General features: G+C 40.2%; 2 protein-coding genes across 2 annotated transcripts; both read left to right on the top strand.

Annotated features, from left to right (window-relative positions):
* Positions 1 to 1389: 1389 nt before the first annotated feature.
* Positions 1390 to 8019, top strand: LOC118940190 (uncharacterized). Its single transcript, XM_090194684.1, has 2 exons — positions 1390 to 2330; positions 5701 to 8019. Exons 1-2 carry the CDS (start codon positions 1718 to 1720, stop codon positions 6681 to 6683), a joined length of 1596 nt encoding a protein of 531 aa, XP_090050810.1. The 5' UTR covers positions 1390 to 1717; the 3' UTR covers positions 6684 to 8019.
* A 2161-nt stretch (positions 8020 to 10180) lies between these two features.
* On the top strand, positions 10181 to 25448 carry LOC118938123 (uncharacterized). Its single transcript, XM_090194701.1, has 2 exons — positions 10181 to 10543; positions 24769 to 25448. Exons 1-2 carry the CDS (start codon positions 10246 to 10248, stop codon positions 25431 to 25433), a joined length of 963 nt encoding a protein of 320 aa, XP_090050827.1. The 5' UTR covers positions 10181 to 10245; the 3' UTR covers positions 25434 to 25448.
* The last annotated feature ends 456 nt before the right edge of the window (positions 25449 to 25904 follow it).

Consider the following 25904-nt stretch of genomic DNA (forward strand, 5'->3'; position numbering starts at 1 on the left):
GTGTTCTAGTGGGTCTGGGCAGGTGTGATGTAGTTAATGGAGACGGGTGTGTGTTCTAGTGGGTCTGGGCAGGTTTGATGTAGTTAATGGAGATGGAGGTGTGTTCTAGTGGGTCTGGGCAGGTTTGATGGAGTTAATGGAGATGGAGGTGTGTTTAACGTTTGCAAGCTTGAGCTTGATATCGACCTAGTGTGACCTTCCTGGTCCTGTCGTCTCTCAAGTCAGTGAGTCAACACAGGAAGGTGCAATGGATGGATAGTTCATTTATTTCCAAAGCTGCAATGATGGGACACACACAGTATGGATGAATGATCAGTAGTGACGGGATATAAATACCACTCCCACAGCAATTCTACATTAATCTGCCCTGTAATATACTAACAAAAAAAACTGTTGAAATGTCTATCAAAGTTATTGGGATTGTATAGTGGATTTAACAATTCCTACTAATTCCTCATTTACTATAATAAAAATAAATACATTATTTCCATGTGTCTCATATTCACTACATCAGAATAAACTGTCATCCATTTTAGTATCAAAAAATTATCAAATTAACCTGAAATATTACTCAAAGTCCCCCTCTGGTGGCGAAGAAGTATAATACACCTAAACTAATAAAACCGGGTAATATACTCGCTGGTGTTCATGAGTTTATAAGACATACTTTATACATTTGTCATAAATGACCTGCATTGATGAGACACACAGTGTGGATGAATGATCAGTAGTCGACAGGGTAAAAATAGCACTCCTAAAAGAAGATGCATTTTCCAGTTAGATACCAACTTGAAAGAGGGATCTTTAGCGTAAAACCCACAAGGAAAACAGAGATTTGGCAAATAACATATAAAGAGAGGCTGACTTGACACCAAACCAACAACAGTAGTTACTAAAACATAAATTGCTAATGTGTGATTTAAAACGTGGATTTAATGATGTAATGTCAATTTTATACCTTTCTATCCCAGGACCACTCAATTTTCAAGTTCTCAGTAAATCTGCTGTGGATTACCCAGAATCCCACACCTTTATCACACGAGCGGGGCAGCGGTCTAAGGCACTGTTCTTAACTGAATTGCCTAGCTAAATAGAGGATACAAATATGTTTTAAATGTAACTTCGTTACACTGGCAAACAAACTCAGTAGCACAGAGAATATCATCCATATGACGTTGAGAAATACTGCATTGTGGGTAGTTTGGAAGAGTCACAAAATAAGTTAATAAATATGTAATAACGCAAAAACATAACTGTTTGTCCTTATAGGTAACCATATCGTGACGACAACTAGCTTACTAAGTCTTTAACCACACTGTATTGTTACACTGGTGAGTAAAAACTCAAGCTTCCTACACTTTAACTTGTTGTCTGAAGATAAAATATACATTTTACTCAACTGCGTTACCCACTCCAGTCAGCAGATGGCGGTCTAGGAATTTAAGGCGATGCTGCTGGTGTGACGTATAATCTAGTGGACGGAACGCTTCTTTCAACAGCAGCAACAGTTAGTCAGACACCTCGGTAGCTTGCTAGACAAAATAGCCGAACCAATAAAGATCTTTAGACGCTTTAGTGTTTATTAGCCACTGTCTTTTAAAACCACTTCTGTCGTCTAGTTAGTTATCCGATTTAATTTCATATTTAGAGTGTTGTTATTAGTCAGCTAGCGGGCTGGTTAAGTTAGCATTAGCCTAGCTAGCTAACATCTCCGACCATGCGGTCACTAAGCTACTCTCCTTCTAATGAAGAGAAGGATATCACAGTAAATCAAGAAGTAGAGAGTGGGGCCTTTACTGTGAAAGAAGAGGAGGACGCGTTCAGAGTGAAAGACGAGGAAGATATCACAGTAAAACAAGAAGTAGAGAGTGAGGCTGTTACTTTGAAAGAAGAGGAATACACTCCTGCTGCTAAGGAAGAGGTGGATATCACAGTAAAACAAGAAGTAGAGGGTGGGGCCGTTACTGTGAAAGAAGAAGAGAAAGACACGTTCAGAGTGAACGAGGAGGAGGATGTTACTTTAAAAGAGGAGGAGGATGTTGTTACTTTAAAAGTGGAGGAGGATGTTACTGTAAAAGAGGAGGAGGATGTTACTGTAAAAGAAGAGGAGGATGTTACTGTAAAAGAAGAGGAGGATGTTACTGTAAAAGAAGAGGGGGGTGTTACTGTAAAAGGAGAGGATGATTCCGTTTTTGGAGTGAAAGAGGAGGAGTGGGAAATGACTGTTACATCAAAAGAAGAGGAGGAACCTGGATATCTGGGCCCGGTTTCCCAAACGCATCTTAAGGCATCCAATGGTTCTAACGATGAACCGGCCCTGATTAACACTAGTAAGTACTGTCTTAACAACAGAGCCACAAACTCTGCAGTTGTTGAACTGATGTTTGGTGTTAAAGCAGAAATCTGCAATGCTACATCCATTTTGTGACTTTTAAATTATTTATTTATAGCTATTGATTATTGAGGAATATAACACATGCCGCTTAGTTCAACTGTTGTACCCCATCAAAACCCCAAATAAGCTTTTTTTATTCCAATGTTTAGAAACGATGTAAATCAACACTGTATAGCCTCAACATGGTTAAAACTATAATGTTGATATCATGGATGGTCAGTCCTTGCATCCATAGGTCTGTCTATGAATTTGAGAGTAGTTACATTTCTCCAGTCCCATCCATCATCTTATTACCAAAACAGTGGTGGAATGACAGCTTTGTTATTGTCACAACTGCAGATTAGTTGTGAGGGTTTTTTAAACATCAAGAAAATGGCTGCCCAGAGACATGGTTTGGTAAACAGTTGAGGGATGGGGTAAGGAGAAGTGTAACCACTCTCAAATGCATAGAGAAATCTATTGTAGCAACCGTACATCTTGGCGTAACAGTTATAAGGTGTTGGCTTGACAGTCACTGGACCCAGGTTTGAGTTCAGCTCAGGGCCTCCCCCTGAATTAAATACACTATGAATACAAAGACTGGCCATCCATGAGGTCAAAATGATCGTTTTAAACAGATTGAGGCTATATAGTATATTCTAGAATTGATCCGTGATGTCATAATGATAGTTTAACCAGGTTTCTAGGATATATAGTATATTCTAGAATTCATCCATGATGTCATAATGATAGTTTAACCAGGTTTCTAGGCTATATAGTATATTCTAGAATTGATCCATGATGTCATAATTATAGTTTAACCAGGTTTCTACGCTATATAGTTTTTTCCAGAATTGCCAGTGTAGATTTCCTGTGGGGGTCAAATTGTTACAGCTGTTGATAAGTCATTGTATAATATTCAGCCAATTTATTTTCAGGCGAAACATACCTATATTCAATTACATTCATGAATTGGTTTGAGACTTTAATTTTAAAACTTTCTCAAAGTTGGTGCCTTGACAGATTCATAGAAAATGTTTTGTCATAAAATAATATTTTTTATTTATTTAAATGTAACCTTTATTTAACTAGGCAAGTCAGTCAAGAACAAATTCTTATTTACAATGACTGCCTACCCCGGACGATGTTTCCTCCGACACATTGGTGCGGCAGGCTTCCGGGTTGGATGTGCGCTGTGTTAAGAAGCAGTGCGACTTGGTTGGGTTATGTTTCAGGGGTCGCGTGGCTTTCAACCTTCGTCTCTCCCGAGCCCGTACAGGAGTTGTAGCGATGAGACAAGATAGTAACTACTAACAATTGGATGCAACGAAATTGGGGCAAAATTCACAAAAAAAAGTTGAACCCAGGTTGAAAATATACTGATGAAAATAAATATCCTATAAATCACATTGGCTGCACGTGACCTGTCTACAATGAACTTTAAACATGGTTGGCCCGAATCTCGTGATAGCAAGTTTGTAACATTGTATAAAATATTCTAGGCCCTCGGTTTCCTGTTCCAGTGAGTTTGGGACAGACACAGCTGTCGGCTATTTGTGAAAAGGATAAGAAGTAATCAGGTATTTTATGACATTTCCACTGGATCAGAGCATTACATTTTTCCCTTTTATTCTGAGTGGTTATCGAAAGGGCGAGAGCTGGAAATATTTTACGAAAATACTTTGAGGAACTATTGTCATTCGCAATTGATTTTGATTAGACTTTGTTGCTGTTTGTGGTGCAGCGTTAAGACAATCAGAAATACTATCAGACATCCCCAAATGTAACTTTGACTATAATTACTCTTTCCTGAAGGAGGGAAACGAGGTACAACACCTGTTTGTCCCCACCCTTTCCTGGGTTGATGTAGAGCGGCATTAAATTTAAGGAATAAATCCAAGCCTCACTCATCACCTGTAGAAGGCGGGGCTTCCAGCGAGGCACGGATTTAATAGTATGTTGTACCTAGTTTCCCTCCTTCAGGGAACAGTAGTTATAGTCATAACGTTATGCTTGTAATATGATGAACTTCAACTTCAATACGGATCTTGGGAATCATTTTCTGAATAACAAACATCACGACATGCAACAACAACCAAAGTGCTTCTTCATTCATTACTCTGGTAAAGACAGTCATGCCGTGCTCCACGTTGGATCCAACATCCCTAACAAATTGAGGTTTATAATGTGTTATTGTCTGCTTGATTTACAGTAGGGGCTTGTTAGTCTGTTTGCACACAGAGACACTGAGTTCATAATGTGTAGAGAACTGTCCCTTGATGGATAGGCTATTGTACAAAACACAGAGATATTTTCATTTATTCAGGACATTTAGAATGACAACACATTACAGAGTAGCCTAGTGGGATTATTCACAAAATTATCTGGTGATCAGGTTATGAAATGTCATGACAAAGACATTTTAGTTTCCATGTTTCACCTGAAATATTAAATGATTTATAGTCCTCGGTCTGTTGTAAGGGTCCTACAGTAGGTCTGTGTTGTAAGTTATGGGTTCTACAGTAGGTCTGTGTTGTAAGTCATGGGTCCTACTGTAGGTCTGTGTTGTTGTTAGGTGAAGTTATTGGTCCTACAGTAGGTCTATGCTTCTGTTAGGTGATGTTATAGGCAAATTTGGCAAACACTTAGTGTTCAACCCCTCGTTGTCAGGCTGATGGAAAATCTAGCAAAAAGAGCATTTTACTGGTTGAAGTGTTTTTTAAATACAATGCGGTTGATTTGTGATGACGACACAAACATGATTTTAAGCAGGACATTCAAACGAGCCTTACAATTCTAATCCAAAGTAGTGTGAAATGCTCTCATAAGCAACCTGGAAATGGAGGTTACTTCCCTTCCCTACTTTTCCCCCATTCATATTCAGAATACATTGTGAAAAACTAAAATCTTTGCTCACCATTTTTGCTCCAGGCAGATATACTACATCCATAACTATCGGTTTCCTCATTAGGGGGACGAGTTTCTACCACCAAATTGCATGTGCATCGCCCTCGTGTCGCAATTTAAGCAAACACAGAAAGGTGCCTATGTTGGAGACCAAAAGTTGTCTGGCACACTTCTTAGGATTTCAACAACTTTAATAACTTATTTCTAGCCTACAATCATCGATGTTACTACTAATGTGAAAACAAGACAAAATAGGACTATTCTTGCTCATTTTAAGACAATTGTCAAATAATCAGTACATTCATTACAGACAACAATTGTTGTACAACATCATGGCTACGCTGTTGGCATCACCTTTTACAGTGGATTACCGCTGTTGTGGGCCTTTAATCATCTGTCTGACTTTGTTTTTCACACAGGAGAGAGACGGGACTACCGTGGATCCTCTGGGGAGCCTCAACAACCTCATGATGCTGACAAGGCAGAGAAGAGTCTCTCCAGATCAGAACCCCCCAAGAAACACCTGCAGAGATCCACAGGGAAGATAACTCACTGCTGCTCTGACTGTGGGAAGAGATTCACCTCATCAGGCATTACAATTCATCAGCGAACACACAGAGGGGAGAAATCTTATAGCTGTGATCAATGTGGGAAGAGTTTTACTACATCTGGCTCTCTGACTTTACACAGGAGAACACACACAGGAGAGAAACCTTATAGCTGTACTCAATGTGGGAAGAGTTTTACTCAGCTCAGCAGCCTAATAACACACCAGAGAATACACACAGGAGAGAAACCTTATAGCTGTACTCAATGTCGGAAGAGTTTTACTAATCCATCCGGCCTGATATCACACCAGAGAACACACACAGGAGAGAAACCTTATAGCTGTACTCAATGTGGGAAGAGGTTTACTCAACAATGCAACCTGATATCACACCAGAGAACACACACAGGAGAGAAATCCTATAGCTGTGATGAATGTGGGAAGAGTTTTGCCCAATCTGGAGCGCTGACAGTGCACCAGAGAATACACACAGGAGAGAAACCTTTTAGCTGTGGTCAATGTGGGAAGAGTTTTGGTCAATCTGGAGATCTGAGAGTGCACCAGAGAACACACACAGGAGAGAAACCTTATAGTTGTGGTCAATGTGGGAAGAGTTTTGGTCAATCTGGAGATCTGAGAGTGCACCAGAGAACACACACAGGAGAGAGACCTTATAGCTGTGATCAATGTGGGAAGAGTTTTGCCCAATCTGGAGCGCTGACAGTGCACCAGAGAATACACACAGGGGAGAGACCTTATAGCTGTAGTCAATGTGGGAACAGTTTTGCTGCATCAAGAACTCTGACTCAACACCAGAGAATACACACAAGAGAGAAATCTTTTGTCTGTGAATAATGTGGGAAGAGTTGTGGTATCACACCAGAGAGCACACACAGGAGAGATACCTTATAGCTGTGATCAGTGTGCCAAGAGATACTTTAATAAAATATCTCTGATCAAACATCAGAAAATACATACATTAATTAGTTATTTCATGATATCAATGAAAAGATGTCACAATGTAGAATGTTTTAACATTGTAGTAGGAGTATTTTAATGACGTCACAATGTAGAACCCTAAACATTTGTCCCCTGTTCTATTGATTTCAACATGATATGGATATTAGACTCAGGGGGGAAATCCAGGCTCTGAAATGGAAGAGTATTATTTAACAAACAGTGATTAACAAAAAATGTGTTTTGTTCCACTTACCACGTTCGTGATCCACTTGAATCAAAATGCAACACTTCAAAATGTATCAAGCTGTTTTCTGCAAGTTGTCCTCTAACCAGGGATGTACACATTACTCCCAAATTCAGTGTGGTTTTTGAGCTGTTAGCTTTAACAGGACGTGCAACCTCATCTCTCTTCTCGCACAAATGATTTTAGCATGATATTGATGAGTTATAACAAATAAGTGTTGTGTTCCTTTGTTTAGTGACTCCTAAATTTAAATGCATCCCTCCAAAATGTAGCTGACTGTCTTCTGCAGGTTGTCCTCTAACCAGTGAGGTAAAAGATATCTCCCATTTCCATGTGTTTTTTTAGTTGTGTTAGTTTCAACATCACGTACAACCTAATTTCCCCTCTAATCGATATCAGTGATTTATTGCGTCTTGTCAAAACAACAGCGTTTTTGGTGCTTGTGCAGTTTATAAGGAGCTTGTTTTAAAAATACAAGAAATATGATTATTGTGGCAGATGTTTGTCTATATAGCACATTTTATGTTTAGGTTTTCAATTTATCCCTAACTGTTTCTGCATATTGGTTATTGATTTGGAGACATTAAAACTGTGTTTTGACATTGGGGATATCACACCTAGCAAAATGTAATTGAAAAGACGTTGAAAATAAGACTATGCAACTAAATATTTCATATTTACATTTCATGTAACATTTAGTAATCATAATTATTTATGCAACCAACTGACAATTTTTGGGTACAATTATATTGACGTTGTTGCCCTGCTTTTAAAATATCAGGGTTAATTTTCCAGCCTGCTGAAGGTGTGGTGGAGTGGTAAACACCACCCCCTGCTCTACCAGGGGCTTGAGGTGGTCTCCCACAGCTCTGCTTGTGTCATGTTCTGTGACCTTGCCATTCCATTTCTTGACTGCCCCTGTAACACAGAAATAAATAAATTTAGTCATATTGTATAAAACATTAAAAGTAATGGATATGGAGTGTCTATGGCCTCAGTTACACCTGGCACCTAAATGTGACTTCTGTCATCTGATCACTCCAAACTGCATTAGGTTCAGATCTACCGGGATGGGCCTTTGACAGTCTGGATGCAGTCAGGCCACTGAATATAAATAAGCAACGTAAAGAGGTGGGGTGAATGAGTGGGGAAAAGTACATTCTACACAAATGACCATAATAGCAAAGAACAAATGTGTGTGTCTGAGACCTCCTGTCTCAGCCTCCAGTATTTATGCTGCAGTAGTTTGTGTCGGGGGGCTAGGGTCAGTTTGTTATATCTGGAGTACTTCTCCTGTCCTATTCGGCGTCCTGTGTGAATTTAAGTGTGCTCTCTCTAATTCTCTCTTTCTCTCTCTCGGAGGACCTGAGCTGAAACCTGACCTGAAATTACACCAATATCAGTCGTCAATTTGCACTAATGTAAATAAACATGGATGATGGAACATATTCCCTTTTGCTGATGTGATGAACCACTAAGGGGACATAAATATTTACCATCTAAACCATGTGTGTCCTCTCACCTCTCTGGCTGTTGAAGTGTTCTTCCTAACCAGTCCCTCAACAGCTCTCTGACTGAGCTCCACCCTCACTGGGTCTTCAGAGGAGAGGAAGGCTGAGGAGGGTTGGAAGGATGAATGGATCAGTCACTCAATAAAGTGTAGAGCTGCTGTCTGACAAAATCACAATTTTAGTAGTTCATTAAAATAAATAAGGCTTTATGACTGCTGAACAGCAACTATCAATCACTTAGATTGTGTAATTTCAGGTAGCGATACATCCATGGGACGTCCCTAGCCCATTGAAGTTTACATCTAAAATGGTTAAGTTAGGGATTAAGGTTAGGGTTTAGGGTAGGGATATCCCAAGAATCCCAGATAGCATTGACCATTGTGCATTTGTAACCGATGTGAAATGGCTAGCTAGTTATCGGGGTGTGCGCTAATAGCGATGATAACGATGTTTCGTGGGAGGCAGTTGTTTATGTGTGCAGAGTCCCTGGTTCGAGCCCAGGTAGGGGCGAGGAGAGGGACGGAAGCTATACTGTTACACATTCTTCAGTCTCTTTTACGTAGCAGGTGTAAAAGAAACACAGACAAGACAAGTAGGCGCTTAGGTCATTATGGTCATTGTAGTTTAAAAAAATAGCATCTAATTATGTGTAACTGTATGTTAGAGAAGAATGTGTTCTTTCTATTCCAGGGGACAGCAGAGGAACTTCATCGATTCCACTCCTTCATCAATACAAGCAGTGAACATCTGAAATTCACCCTCACCTTTAATGCGCATGAAACAAGTTACCAGATGGTTGTACGATACTTTTCTCATCAATCATCTTAAATACCATACTTAAAAACTGGAAATCAACCAATCCTTACCTATGATGTTAACTACAACAGAAATAACTTAAAATGTATAACTTTAAATGAAACCAATCGTTTGCACTCATGACTTGAGTGATTAAAGTAAACCAACGTTTTGGAAAGACATAATGCCATCTAACCAATCAAAGAATGTTAGCTATATGTAGTTATCTTAGCCAGCCAGCTAACGTTTGCTGTTTAGCCAACTAGCTATTAGCCTAAACAGCATAACCAACCAGCACGGTTATGGTCAGCAGAGACCAACTAACGGAGACCAGTTAGAACCCAACTAACAGTAAGTCAAGGTGTAAAAAGTTACAAAACTCCCGTAGTCGAATTCACAGAAAACTTGCTGAAAAGTAGTGATGGGGAAACAAAGCTTTCTGAAGTATTGGCTCTTTCCAGATAATAATTTAAAAATAAATAAATAGGTTCATTACTCAAGGCTTTGAGCGACACAGAATTTAGAACAGCCACATTTTTAAAGATGACCTCCCACACGGTAGCAGCGTAGCCTTCATGTCTTCTACGAAACCACGGGCCTTGATCGAGAGCATCAAGTCCATGCTGCATTGTGGGTAAACGGTGACTGGCTGACTGATTTATAAATAATAATGAGTAGTTATTTATGGCGCAAGGTGATTTGTAAATTAGTCAGTCAGCAGCCACCGGCTGCAATGTCGAACGAGCCCAAATTAATCAATACCAAACCAATCAGGTGTTCCACGAAATGATTCTTCAGACGTCATTGATCACGTGCTGCTGATAAAGGGACTCTGCTTTGAATTATACCGCTTAGCGACTTTAGTACATGCCTCATAGCTCCAGTCACAAACTTAACCCCGTCCCTGATGATGAAGAAGAGGTGGTCTGCCTGCTGGATGGAGAAAGACGCTCTCGTGGAAGAGGAGGCTGTTACAATACAAAAACAAGTAGAGGTTGAGGCTGTTATCGTGAAAGAAGAGAAAGAGGTCTCAGTTAAAGAAGAGGAAGACTCGTTCAGAGTCAAAGTGAAAGAAGTGGAGGGGGAGGTGACTGTGTCATCGAAAAATGTAGAAGAGGAGGAAACTGGATATCTGGGCCCGGTTTCCCAAGCGCATCTTAAGGCGTCCGATGGTTCTAACGATGAACGGGCCCTGATTAACACTAGTAAGTACTGTCTTAAAAACAGAAGCACAAACTCTGCGGTTGTTGAACTGATGTGTGGTGTTAAAGGGGAAATTTGCAATTGCTACATCCATAGGCATATAACACATGCCTTATGAGCTTAGTTCAACTGTTTACCACATCAGAACCCCAAATAAGCTTTTTTTGCTCCAATGTTTAGAAACAATGTAAATCAACACTGTATAGCCTCAACATGGTTGAAACTATAATGTTGATATCATGGATGGTCAGTCCTTGCATCCATAGGTCTGTCTATGAATTTGAGAGTAGTTACATTTCTCCAGCCCCATCCTTCATCTTATTACCAAAATAGTGGTGTAATTACAGCTTTGTTATTGGTTGAACTGCAGATTGGTTGATTGAATGTTGTGTGTCTTTTTTAAAGGGGCCACCTAGTTTTTCAACAAACAAAATGGCTGCCTAGGGACCTGAGCTGTGTTAGAATACTCATACTAACTGTACTATTTGATGTTAATTGAGTATATAGTGTGCTTATTGGTCATAGTATGATGTAGTTAGTATGCCAAAAGTTCCTGGATGTCGTACTAAATTCACCAAAATATGAAATATACACGCAGTACTTTACGGCCCATAATGCAATTCTTTGGGAAATGGGCGTGACTTCACATCAATTTCAGATTTGAAGAAAATGGAGGAAAATATTCAGCCAAAGTCCAACGAGAGCGGATACAAATGAACTGCTTTAAAAACCTGTTGGTACTAGGGTGCAGTATTTTCATTTTTGGAAAAATAACGTTCCCAAATGAAACAGGATATCAGGACAAGATGCTAGAATATGCATATAATTGACAGCTTAGGATGGAACACACTCTAAAGTTTCCAAAACTGTAAAAAATATTGTCTGAGTATAACAGAACTGATGTTACAGGCGAAAGCCTGAGAAAAATCTAATCTGGAAGTGACTCATCTTTTGAAAGCCCTGCGTTCCGATGTGTCCCTATTGAGCTGTGAATGCCCTATCAACCAGATTACGCTTTCTACGTATTCCCCAAGGTGTCTACAGCATTGTGACATAGTTTTACGCATTTATATTGAAAAATACCCGTAGGCGGCTTCATTGCGCAAGTGGTCACCTGACGCTCCCTGAGAAATTCTCGCATAAAATACAGAGGTAGCCATTTTTCCAATCGCTTCTACTGAGAAACCAATTGTCCCGGTTGATATATTATCGAATAGATATTTGAAAAACACTGAGGATTGATTATAAACAACGTTTGCCATGTTTCTGTCGATATTATGGAGCTAATTTGGAATATTTTTCGGAGTTGTCATGACTGCAATTTCCGGTCGATTTCTCAGCCAAACGTGAAGAACAAACGGAGCTATTTCGCCTACAAAAATAATCCTTTGGGAAAAAATGAACTTTGGCTCTCTACCTGGGAGTCTCGTGAGTGAAAACATCCGAAGTTCATCAAAGGTAAACGATTTAATTTGATTTATTTTCTGATTTCCGTGACAAGGTTGCCTGCTGCTAGCAAGGCATAATGCTATGCTAGGCTATCGATAAACTTACACAAAGGCTTGTCTAGCTTTGGCTGTAAAGCATATTTTGAAAATCTGAGATGACAGGGTGATAAACGAAAGGCTAAGCTGTGTTCCAATATATTTCACTTGTGATTTTCATGAATAGGAAGATTTTCTAGGAAGATTTATGTCCGTTGTGTTATGCTAATTAGTGTCAGATGATAACGGTCCCGTTCACGGGCTGTGGTGTCACTAGAGGTTAAATAATTATGACAAATGTTGAGCAATGTAATAAAGTAATGACTTTTCAACTAAGTTACGTTACACGTTATGTTAGCTACACTATCCTTACAAAAGGCATAGCATATCTTTACAGCAGTATGTATCGGTATGTTAACTAGCTACCTAACGTCAGTTGGCTACTTATACATCAAACTTGCCAGTATAGTAACTATATTCTAACTAACTACCCAATGTTTGTTGACTTGATTAGAGAGCAGAATAACTGATGAATTTAATAACGCTCAACACCCGTTGAATATGGCCGGTGTCAGTAAACATCTGCAAAAAATGCTCAAATGAAATTGTTGCCAGGAGCACAGTTAGTCACCAACACTCTGGATAACATGAAAACAGCCTAACCAGCTCTGCTAAGGCAAGTAAAATGGTAAGAGTGAGTTTTTCTCTGATTTGTGTCTAGCAAGCTGTCCAACGTTAGCCAGTTAGCTTGGGTGCTTTACTGTCATTGTGAGGTCAGAATGCTTGGAATGACCCTACTCCTCAGCCATATAGTATTAGTTTACAAACAGTGGTGTTATATGAGCTTATGTTTTGGTTTCTGGTGGGGTAATACGGCTGAAACAGTTGAGGCATTTATAAGTTATATTCGTCAAGAATCAATGGTTATATAGTAAATGGGTCTTTCTATAACTGCCAGTGTAGATTTCCTGTAGGGGTCAAATTGTTAGAGCTGTTGAGAAGTCATTAGCTGTGTTAGAATACTCATACTAACCGTACTATTTGTGATGTTAATTGAGTATATAGTATGCTTATTGGTCATAGTGTGATATAGTTAGTATGCCAAAAGTTCCCGGATGTCGTACTGGTTATATAGTAAATGGGTCTTTCTATAACTGCCAGTGTGGATTTCCTGTGCGGGTCAAATTGTTAGAGCTGTTGATAAGTCATTGTATAATATTCCAGCAATTATTTTCATGCCATTACATTAAAGGTGAAATATTCTCTTTTAGCAAGGTGTTGCTTAAATAATGTTAGCTGCTAATCGCTAGTTAGCGGGCTAGCTAGCTTGCTAAATGTATTAAGAGTCAGAGCAAACATAGCTAGCTAATACTGCCTGGTACCAGTGCTGGTGTAGGCCTAGATAAGCATGTTTGTGAAGCGGTATCTTATCAGAGAGGAGTAAGCGAAGTATGAAAATGTTGGTTAGCTAGCAGGCTACATGAAGTAAGAAAACAACATGTAATGTAACATCTAATTAGGCTCAACTGGAAACAATGACCAACACTTTGATTCCTACCATGTCTTCTTCTCTGAGGTTTATTGTCAGACTACACTCATCAGGTGCATTGCTGCCACCTACTGTACGGGGTTGTAAAAAATAACCAAAACGCAAAAAAAATGGGATTAACAGATCATACTAATTACGTAAAATAAAAAATAAACACTTACCAAGTTCACTCCATTACCCCGAATTTCAAACAAAAATGGTACTATTCAGATCCCTACACAGTTTCATGAACCTGGGAGGGGGGGAACTTCTTCATTCAGTTCTCCCTGTAACATTTTGTCTGAAGTCCTGGAGATCCAGAAATCTATTTGCTGCCTTCACAATGATGTCTGGCTTCTTAGATGTCTTATTAGTTTATTATTAATGCAATTTATCACTGCGGCAGTGAGGGCAATGCAAACGCAATTTTGGAAACTGCTAGTTTTGGACGAAGGTTACTAATAATTTATTAATGCATTTTATCACTTGCTCTATAAACACAACAAAGTGTGTTCTCTTTCACTATTTGTCTGTTGGGATCCTTCTCCTGCATGGCTTCACTGCAGACTGTGGGACATACCTTCTACCTTCTCCTCTCTACTCCTAAGGCTATTTTCACTGCCTCCACGTAGGATACCTGCTGGATGGACCTGATCATCCTAGCTACTACGACCTCCTTCATCCGTACAGGGCACTCCGGGAACTCGGGAACGTGATTCCCATCACAATTACAACATGCTTCATCTGACTATGACTTATTCATTACTTCGACAAGCACTTGCCACATGTCCAACCTTTTTTACAATTGTAACACTGCAGCGGCTTCTGTATATCTCACTTACCCAGGTTTTACACAAGATGGGAGAACCACTTCACCAAACCACAGTAAAACCTTCCGGCTATCATTAATTTGAATCCACCTACCTGAAATGTTTAACCTAAACCACACAAAGCTTTCTCCTTTTGCGCTGTTGACACACAATCGGCATCATACCACTCCTGGTCACTCGAACCGATTCCACTTCACCATCTTTGAGACAATTAACAGGTCACCCTCAAAAACATCCTTGCTGATGATTCCCACTCCGACCCTAAACTGCTGTTCATTACCAACTTTAGCCCTTTTCACTCCACTGTTCTTCACCATCGTCCACTCAGTCTCACCAACTGTACTCACGCCAAGATAATCCCTCAATGCTTCCTCCATTGCTCCTCCAGTCCTCCCCCGGACTCCCTCGCTCTGTGCTGTGAAAGATGTGAGAGTTTGTGATCTCAAAGTAGCACCTATATTGTTTTCATTCCAGCACATCTGTTTCACCAACTTGTTAACCCTTTTTGCATGCTTGGAGTACACGTCCTGGTAATCCGTCTGGCCCTGCGGCCTTGTGAATGTTAACCTGTTTAAAGGTCTTACTCACATCGGCTGCGGAGAGCGTGATCACAAAGTCGTCCGAAATAGCTGATGCTCTCATGCATGTTTCAGTGTTACTTACCTCGACGTGAGCACATAAGTTATTTAGCTCGTCTTGTAGGCTTGTGTCACTGGGCAGCTATCGGCTGTGCTTCCCTTTGGAGTCTGATGTGGCAAGCCTGCCACATCCGATGAGGGTTGGAGCCCATGTTCAAGGGGTATAGCAATCTCCCCAGGGTAGCAGTAATACTTTGAGATTTGTCCACAAAGGGATACCCCTCCCATAGGTGGCTCATTATTGGGATTTATTGCTGATTCCTACCTGTAGCTCACTATGAAGTGTCTATTGATACAGGTAAAGGGCCCTGTTCTAGATTTCTGGTTGGTAGCTGAGTCGAGGGAACAAGCAGAGTTGGACACGGCCATGTTATTATCCCACACAGTCTCTGTGGTTTGTATGAACCCCGTTCCTGGGAATTAGATTTGATTAGAAGTCGTCCCAGTCTGTTTCCACAGAAGGGGTCCGTTTGTCCCATTTCCAGCTAGGTTAAGAGGCGCTTTGTCATTTCCAGAGTCAGTTTATTTTGGTACTGTCCATATGTAGCTTGTTTTTGGTCACAGAATGGCTGAAATAAGTGTAACATTTTTCCTGGAGCTAACTATGCAGAGCATAGCGCATGTCAAATTACGTTAGCTTCCTTCCAGGCCTGAGGACACGCTCTCTAGTAGGCTTAAATTTAAAGATACGGAAAATAGGAGTGGCAATATCGTCCGCTATTATCCTCAGTAAGTTTCCATCTAGATTGTCAGACCCCGGTTACTTGTCATTGTTGATAGACAACAATAATTTGTTCACCTCTTCCACACTGACGTTACGGAATTCTAAATTACAATGCTTGTCTTTCATCATTTGGTCAGATATACTTGGAAGTGTAGTGTCAGTGTTTGTTGCTGGTATGACATGCCTACGTTTGCTAATCTTGCCAATGAAAAAATCATAAGAGTAGTGGGCTTTGTGATGAATGAGCCATCTGATTCAGTTAATTTCTTCCCCAAAATTGTATGTAAGGTTCTCAAAAGCTTTTTACTATCATTCTTTATTACATCTATCTTTGTTTCATTGTGTTTTTTCTTCTTTTTATTCAGTTTAGTCACATGACTTCTCAATGCAGGACGTTTGCCAATCGGTTGTACAGTCAGACTTATTTGCCATTCCTTTTGCCTCATCCTTCTCAACCATACCATTTTTCAATTCCTCGTCATTCCACTGGGAGTTTACAGCTTTTACAGTCAGTTTCTTAATGGGTGCATGCTTATTAGTAACTGGAATAAGCAATTTCATAAATGCGTGCAACATAGGAATCACCTGTTTTTATTAAATAGAGACACACAAATGACTTGAGGGAACCAGAGATCAAGATAGGATAACCATAGGAAAAACTCTTCCTCCTCCCGCTGCTGCTGGCCTTCGTAAATTCTGACGTTATGCTCCTATAGTTTCCAGTAATAGACTACACCAGCAGTCATTATGCTCCTGAAGTTTCCAGTAATAGACTAAAACAGCAGTCGCCAACGTTTTCCATTTGGAGTGAACATTTATCTAACCATTTCTACTGATCTGGTGCCAGTTATGATTTTCATATTCACATTTTACTGGAACAGTTTTAATTTAATTTATAATCGTATCTCAAAATCATTGTCTGCGATTAATCTACATTCTATATAAATCGAAATGAAAATTATACAGTCTAAATAACTTATTGCCATTGCCAACTATGTAAAAATTGCCTACATAAAGCCAACAAATAAAAACATCTAGAAAATATCCAGATAAAAATAAATCACATTGGCTGTGCATGGCCTGTCTACATAGAACTTTAAACAGTGTATCAACTATCACCTAGGTCTGTCCAAAACGTGATGGCAACATTGTATAAAATATTCTGGGCTCTCAGTTTCCCGCACCAGAGAATTTGGGACAGACACAGTTGTCGGCTATTTGTGAAAGGGATAAGAAGTAATCGGGTATTGTATGACATTTCCACTGGATCAGAGCATTACATTTTTCCCTTTCATGTCGATTGGTTATCAAGCGTGAGAGCTGGAAATATTTTACTCTAATCAATAGTTCCTCAAAGTATTTGTAAGACTTTGTTTACTTGCTGTTTGAGGTGAAGAATTACTTTGAGAAGCTCCACAAATCATTAGTGGTGGTGCGTAAATACTATCAGACATCCCCAAATAGGTGCATCGCTCTCTGCATCACTCTCTGCCCTCTGTTCGCTAAAACGCAATTTGGTTGCAGAAACTCCTCCATGCTAATGCGGAAACCGCTAGTTATCCCAATACCTTAGACCTACTGTAGGACCCATAACTTCACCTAACAACAACATAGACCTACAGAAAGGTGCCTATATTGGAGACCAAAAGTTGTCTGGCCCACTGCTTAGAATTTCAACAACTTTAAAAACGTATTTCTTGCATACAATCATTGATGTTACTACTAATGGGAAAACAAGACAAAATATAACTATTGCTGTTCACTTGACTGTCTTAAGACAAATGTCAAATAATTAACATTCATTACAGACATTGTTTGTACAACATAATGGCTACACTGTTGGCATCACCTTTTTACAGTGTATTTTTGCTGTTGTGGGCCTTAAACCACCTGTCCAACTTTTTGTTCACACAGGAGAGAGACGTTTCTGTCGTGGATCCTCTGGGGGTTCTGAACAACCTCATGATGCTGAAGAGGCAGAGAAGAGACTCTCCACCTCAAAACACGTCAAGAAACACCAGAAGAGACCCACAGGGAAGAAATCTCATTGCTGCTCTGACTGTGGGAAAGGTTGCAAATCTTCATCAGAACTTAAAATACACCAGAGAAAACACACAGGAGAGAAACCTTACAGCTGTGGTCAATGTGGGAGGAGTTTTTCTGCATCTAGCTATCTGACAGTACACCAGAGAACACACACAGGAGAGAAACCTTTTAGCTGTGATCAATGTGGGATGAGTTTTACTGCATCAAGCAATCTGATAAGACACCAGAGAACACACACAGGAGAGAAATGTTTTAACTGTGATCAATGTGGGAGGAGTTTTACTACATCTAGCGGTCTGACGGTACACCAGAGAACACACACAGGAGTGAAACCTTATAGCTGTGGTCAATGTGTGAGGAGTTTTACTACATCTAGCGGTCTGACAGTACACCAGAGAAAACACACAGGAGAGAAACCTTATAGCTGTGATCAATGTGGGAGGAGTTTTCCTACATCTAGCATTCTGACAGTACACCAGAGAAAACACACAGGAGAGAAACCTTATAGCTGTGATCAATGTGGGCAGAGTTTTACAACATCTAGCGGTCTGACAGTACACCAGAGAACACACACGGGAGAGAAACCGTATAGCTGTGTTCAATGTGGGAGGAGTTTTACTACATCTAGTGGTCTTACAGTACACCAGAGAAAACACACAGGAGAGAAACCTTATAGCTGTGATCAATGTGGGCGGAGTTTTACTAGATCTAGCAGTCTGACAGTACACCAGAGAACACACACAGGAGAGAAACCTTATAGCTGTGTTCAATGTGGGAGGAGTTTTAGTAAATCTAGCGGTCTTACAGTACACCAGAGAAAACACACAGGAGAGAAACCTTATAGCTGTGATCAATGTGGGCAGAGTTTTACTAGATCTAGCGGTCTGACAGTACACCAGAGAAAACACACAGGAGAGAAACCTTTTAGCTGTGATCAATGTGACAAGAGATACTCTGATAAAAGACCTCTGATCAAACATAAGAAAATACATGAAGAAGTTGTTTCAGGAAATCAATGAAATAATGTCACAATGTAGAATGTTTTAACTTTGTAGTAGGAGTATTTTAATGATGTCACAATGTGGAATGTTTTAACATTGTAGTAGGAGTATTTTAGTGATGTCACAATGTAGAATGTTTTAACATTGTAGTAGGAGTATTTTAATGATGTCACAATGTAGAATGTTTTAACATTGTAGTAGGAGTATTTTAATGATGTCACAATGTAGAATGTTTTAACATTGTAGTAGGAGTATTTTAATGATGTTCTACCTTATCGTTTGCCCTGTTCAATTGATTGCAGCATGATATGGATATTAACCTCAGGGGAAAATCCAGGCTCTGAATTGAAATATTATTTAACAAAGTGAGTAACAAAAAAGAGCTGTGTTACCCTTACTGTGTTGGTGACCCACTTTAATCAAAATGTAGCACTTCAAAATGTAGCTAGCTGTTTTCTACTAGTTGAAAAAGCTGCTTGTTTAAAAAATACATGTAATATAATAATTGTTGCAGATGAAAGCAGTATAATAAATTGGTCTATAATCAGTTTTATTAACAATCTGACATCACTCCAGTATTTCTTGACAACATTCAAGTGCTAATTGTCTTTATTCCACTACTGAAGAAGCATGTCTCAAATCACCTCATATTTCAAACATTCAGCCTGACAAAATATACATGTTTTATTATTCCATTCCTCACCATTAAGTGAAGTATTGCCAATACATATTAACAAAGGGGTGTACATTTGGTTTTGATATTTCATATTTACAATTTATTTAACATTTAGTAATCATAATTGTTTATGCAACCAGCTGACCATTTTTGGATACAATTACATTGACGTTGTTGCCCTGCTTTTAGAATATCAGGATTCATTCTCAGATGTGCTAACCCAAATGCATGACATTGAGGACTTGGCCCCAATCCAACAACATGCCTATCGATTTAACCCTGAAAAGAGAGAGAGAAGTAAGGTGGAAAGTTACTACGGATATTGCAGGAGTAGGTTGCTGATTGTCTCAAAGGTGGGCAGTCAGCAAGTTGCGTTTAGCAAGCGCTTTGCCATGGATTACAATTTATTTTGTTCCAAGGGGTCGAGAGTTCTAGAACTTAGTTAGTTTTAGGAAGACGAGAGTTCTAGAGGCTTGTGGGTGAAAAAATATAGGATCTATTTGTTGTCATAAGGGGGAAAATGTTACATTCTTTGGTTTTTCCATTTATGTTTTGAGGTTGGACTTTTGCACGTATAGCTCGTTAGCACGTATAGCTCGTTAGCACGTATAGCTCGTTAACACGTATAGCTTGTTAGCACGTATAGCTCGTTAACACGTATAGCTCGTTAGCACGTATAGCTCGTTAGTACGTATAGCTCGTATAGCTCGTTAGCACGTATAGCTCGTTAACACGTATAGCTCGTTAGCACGTATAGCTCGTTAGTACGTATAGCTCGTATAGCTCGTTAGCACGTATAGCTTGTTAACACGTATAGCTCGTTAACACGTATAGCTTACTGAATAATTGAATAAACCACATTTTGGCTATGATGAAAGATATGCCTAGAAGTATGGTTCAATGCAAAAGTTTGTTTTAAACTCTCACTCATTAAACACGAATCAATCAACACATACTTCTCTTTGAGGTGCATTACCACCATCAACTGGACTGAAGTGTGGACCTCAGTTCATCTTTCAAACACCCACGTGGGTATATACCAAGACCGTCATGAAGAGGGCACAACAAAACCTTTTCCCCCTCAAGAGACTGAAAAGATTTGGCATGGGTCCTCAGATCCTCAAAAGGCAATGCAACAGCACCATCGAGAGCATCCTAACTGGCTGCATCGCCGTCTGGTATGGCATCTGCTCGGCATCTGACCGCTACAGAGGGTAGTGCGAACGGCCCAGTTCATCACTGTGGCCAAGCTTCCTGCCATCCAGGACATATATAGTAGGCAGTGTCAGAGGAAAGCCTTCAATGCAGCAGCCATTTTTTGGGGTTCCCTTCCCCAGATCTGTGCCTTGATACAATCCTGTCTCGGCGCTCTAAGGACAATTCCTTCGACCTCATTGCTTGGTTTTTGCTCTGGCATGCACTGTCAGCTCTGGGACCTTATATATAGACAGGTGTGTGCCTTCCAAATCATGTCCAATCAATTGAATTTACCACAGGTGGACTCCGAACAGGTTGTAGATACATCTCAAGGATGATTAATGGAAACAGGATGCACCTGAAAGCAATTTCGAGTCTCATAGCAAAGGGTCTGAATACGTATGGAAATAAGTTATTTCATATTGTTTTTACCTGTTTTCACTTTTTCATTATTGTGTGTCGATTAATGAGGATTCTATTTGTTTAAATCCATTTGAAAATAAAGCTGTATAACGTAACAAAATGTGGAAAAAGGGAAGGGGGTCTGAACTTTCTGAATAAACTATGTTTTATTTCATTTTAAAATGTTTTACACTTTATTTAACTTCCAATCAAGGCCGGTTGTGACACAGCCTGGACTCGAACCGGGGTGTCTGTAGTGATGCCTCAAGCACTGAGATGCAATGTCTTAGACCGCTGCGCCACTCAGGAGCCCCAAAATCATGTTCTAGTACTGTCCCCACCTAACATAAATCTTGGTCCACCAAGAGTCATCTGTTATTTCTACAAATCGATTGGTTGAAATGTTGTGTATTTTTCCAAATACAGACACAACCCATGTGTTTTAATAAAATCAACTATATGTACTGAACTGGTCTGATGCTTTAAGCACGTTGTTTGATCAAATAATTAAGACACACAAATGACTCGAGGGAGCCAGAGATCAAGATAATCTAACCAGAAGGAGAAAAAGAGAGCGATTTTCCTTTTTTCAGGACATTTTGAATGACAACACATTACAGAGTAGCCTAGTGGGATTATTCACAAAATTATCTGGTGATCAGGTTATGAAATGTCATGACAAAGACATTTTAGTTTCCATGTTTCACCTGAAATATTAAATGATTTATAGTCCTCGGTCTATGTTGTTGTTAGGTGAAGTTAGGGGTCCTACAGTAGGTCTATGTTGTTAGGTGAAGGTATGGGTCCTACAGTAGGTCTATGTTGTTGTTAGGTGAAGTTAGGGGTCCTACAGTAGGTCTATGTTGTTGTTAGGTGAAGTCATGGGTCCTACAGTAGGTCTATGTTGTTGTTAGGTGAAGTTATGGGTCCTACAGTAGGTCTATGTTGTTGTCTATGTTGTTGTTAGGTGAAGTTATGGGTCCTACAGTAGGTGTATGTTATTGTTAGGTGAAGTTATGGGTCCTACAGTAGGTCTATGTTGTTAGGTGAAGTCATGGGTCCTACAATAGGTCTATGTTGTTATTAGGTGAAGTTATGGGTCCTACAGTAGGTCTATGTTGTTGTTAGGTGAAGTCATGGGTCCTACAGTAGGTCTATGTTGTTGTTAGGTGAAGTTATGGGTCCTACAGTAGGTCTATGTTGTTGTCTATGTTGTTGTTAGGTGAAGTTATGGGTCCTACAGTAGGTGTATGTTGTTGTCTATGTTGTTGTTAGGTGAAGTTATGGGTCCTACAGTAGGTCTATGTTGTTGTCTATGTTGTTGTTAGGTGAAGTCATGGGTCCTACAGTAGGTGTATGTTGTTGTTAGGTGAAGTTAGGGGTCCTACAGTAGGTCTATGTTGTTAGGTGAAGGTATGGGTCCTACAGTAGGTCTATGTTGTTATTAGGTGAAGTTATGGGTCCTACAGTAGGTCTATGTTGTTGTTAGGTGAAGTCATGGGTCCTACAATAGGTCTATGTTGTTGTTAGGTGAAGTTATGGGTCCTACAGTAGGTCTATGTTATTGTTAGGTGAAGTTATGGGTCCTACAGTAGGTCTATGTTGTTGTAAGGTGAAGTTATGGGTCCTACAGTAGGTCTATGTTATTGTTAGGTGAAGTTATGGGTCCTACAGTAGGTCTATGTTGTTGTAAGGTGAAGTTATGGGTCCTACAGTAGGTCTATGTTATTGCTAGGTGAAGTTATGGGTCCTACAGTAGGTCTATGTTATTGCTAGGTGAAGTTATGGGTCCTACAGTAGGTTTATGTTATTGCTAGGTGAAGTTATGGGTCCTACAGCAGGTCTATGTTGTTGTTAGGTGAAGTTATGGGTCCTACAGTAGGTCTATGTTGTTGTTAGGTGAAGTTATGGGCCAATTTGGCAAACACTTAGTTTACAAACCCTCATTGTCAGGCTGATGGAAAAGCTAAAGAGCATTTTACTGGTTGAAGTGTTTAAGTATGAAGCAGTTGATTTGAGACTTCCACAAACATTACACTAAGCAGGAGATTCAAGCAAGCCTTACAATTATATTCCAAAAATAGTGTGAAAGGCACTCATATTCCACCTGTAAATGGAGGCTATTTTTGCTGTCAGCCTATGAGAACTCCCCTGAGTTTTCCCCCACGGTGGTGAATTAGTGAATAGACACAGAGCTTAATGTGAGTTTCCTTCAGTAGCACTCCTGATCTGCGATGATAGTGAGCTGTAATATTCAGAATACATTGTGAAAAACTAAAATCTTGGCTCACCATTTTTTGCTCCAACCAGATATACTACATCCATAACTAGTGGTTTCCTCATTACCAGATATACTACATCCATAACTAGTGGTTTCCTCATTACCAGATATACTACATCCATAACTAGTAGTTTCCTCATTACCAGATATACTACATCCATAACTAGTGGTTTCCTCATTAGCAGATATACTACATCCATAACTAGTGGTTTCCTCATTACCAGATATACTACATCCATAACTAGTGGTTTCCTCATTACCAGATATACTACATCCATAACTAGCAGTTTCCTCATTACCAGATATACTACATCCATAACTAGTGGTTTCCTCATTACCAGTGTCACGGTGCTGACTTTTGCCTAATACCTGCAGCAAATGCCTCTACCCCGTCTTCTGGCTGGGCAGAGTACTTTAGGATTTTAGTTACTGCGGTGTAACAAGGGCCTAGGCGTGCGGCAAGTTTCTGGAGCTGTGGCTAAACCACACTTTCACACTGACACTGCCCTGCTGCTTGCACCGGCCGCTTACTCGGGGACTGTAGATTGCTTACACTGAGTGCTTACTCGGGGACTGTAGATTGCTTACACTGAGTGCTTACTCGGGGACTGTAGATTGCTTACACTGAGTGCTTACTCGGGGACTGTAGATTGCTGACACTGAGTGCTTACTCGGGGACTGTAGATTGCTTACACTGAGTGCTTACACTGGGACGGTAGATTGCTTATTACGTCATCTTAGACCTGTGTCTAAATGGAAGCTTCTTATTCTAAATCTAGGTCATGCACTACTAACTCCCATTCTGCTGCTTCCGTGTTACTGTTGGCTGATTCTACTTAATGATACCAGCTGGTTGTTTCTACCACTTGAGGCGGCGTAGGTGGCATGTCAAGCGTCAGCTGGGAGAAGTCTATGATAGGTATCTCCTCTGCTTCCCTATGTTGTCCAGTTTCTGCAGGTGTGGTCCATGGTTCCATGAGGTCCCGTGAATGCCCTGTGTTGCTGTCCCCATTGCTTGATGGAGTGGGCAGATTATTTTCATCTCTTGTCACACCAGATATACGACATCCATAACTAGTGGTTTCCTCATTAGCATGGAGGAGTTTATGCAATCAAATTGCCCTCGTGCCGCACAAACACAAAGGGGCCTGTATTGTAGACCAAAAGTCTTCTACCACACTGCTTAGAGTTTCAACAACATGAATAACTTATTTCTAGTCTACAATCTTAGATGTTACTACTAATGTGAAAACAAGACAAAATATGACTTCTTGCTCATTTTAAGACAATAATTTTAACATTCATTACAGACATCAATTGTTGTACAACATCATGGCTATGCTGTTTGGCATCAACTTTTACACTGGATTACCGCTGTTGTGGGCCTTTAATCAACTGTCTGACTTTGTTGTTCACACAGGAGAGAGACGTGACTATCGTGGATCCTCTGGGGAGCCGCAACAACCTCATGATGCTGAGGAGACAGAGAAGAGTCTCTCCAGATCAGAACACCTCAATAAACACCCGCAGAGACCCACAAGGAAGAGAACTCACTGCTGCTCTGACTGTGGGAAGAGATTCACATCATCAGGCATTAAAATTCATCAGAGAACACACACAGGAGAGAAATCTTATAGCTGTGGTCAATGTTGGAGGAGTTTTACAACATTAATCTCTCTGAAAGTACACCAGAGAACACACACAAGAGAGAAACGTTATAGCTGTGATCATTGTGGGAAGAGTTTTGTTTATGCTTGCCATCTGACTCAACACCAGAGAACACACACAGGAGAGAAACCTTATAGCTGTGATCAATGTGGGAAGAGATTTGCTACATCTGGCCACCTGACTCTACACCAGAGAACACACACAGGAGAGAAACCTTATAGCTGTGGTCAATGTGGGAGGAGATTTGCTACATCTGGCCACCTGACTCTACACCAGAGAACACACACTGGAGAGAAACCTTATAGCTGTGGTCAATGTGGGAGGAGTTTTGCTACATCTGGCTACCTGACTCTACACCAGAGAACACACACAGCTGTGGTCAATGTGGGAGGAGTTTTAGTCGCTCTGGAGATCTGACAGTGCACAAGAGAACACACTCAGGAGAGAAATCTTATAGCTGTGATCAATGTGGGAAGAGCTTTACTTCATCTGGCAATCTGACTCGACACCAGAGAACACACACAGGAGAGAAATCTTATAGCTATGGTCAATGTTGTAGGAGTTTTACAACATTAATCTCTATGAAAGTACACCAGAGAACACACACAGGAGAGAAACCTTATAGCTGTGATCAATGTGGGAAGAGTTTTAGTCGATCTGGAGATCTGACAGTGCACAAGAGAATACACACAGGAGAGAAACCTTATAGCTGTGGTCAATGTGGGAGGAGTTTTAGTCGATCTGGAGATCTGACAGTGCACAAGAGAATACACACAGGAGAGAAACCTTATAGCTGTGATCAATGAGGGAAGAGTTTTGTTCAATCTGGCCATCTGACTCAACACCAGAGAACACACAGGATTGAAATCTCATAGCTGTGACCAGAGA

The sequence above is a fragment of the Oncorhynchus mykiss genome, chromosome 13 (assembly GCF_057628025.1).
Source record: "Oncorhynchus mykiss isolate SJ-2025 chromosome 13, ASM5762802v1, whole genome shotgun sequence".
NCBI lineage: Eukaryota > Metazoa > Chordata > Actinopteri > Salmoniformes > Salmonidae > Oncorhynchus > Oncorhynchus mykiss.

Excerpts from the sequence above, each read along its gene's own strand:
- LOC118940190 (XM_090194684.1), top strand. The coding sequence starts at position 1,718 with ATGCGGTCACTAAGCTACTCTCCTTCTAATGAAGAGAAGGATATCACA. Across the intron at positions 2,331-5,700 it reads ACCGGCCCTGATTAACACTA|GAGAGAGACGGGACTACCGT; the intron begins GTAAGTACTGTC and ends TTTTTCACACAG.
- LOC118938123 (XM_090194701.1), top strand. The coding sequence starts at position 10,246 with ATGATGAAGAAGAGGTGGTCTGCCTGCTGGATGGAGAAAGACGCTCTC. Across the intron at positions 10,544-24,768 it reads ACGGGCCCTGATTAACACTA|GAGAGAGACGTGACTATCGT; the intron begins GTAAGTACTGTC and ends TTGTTCACACAG.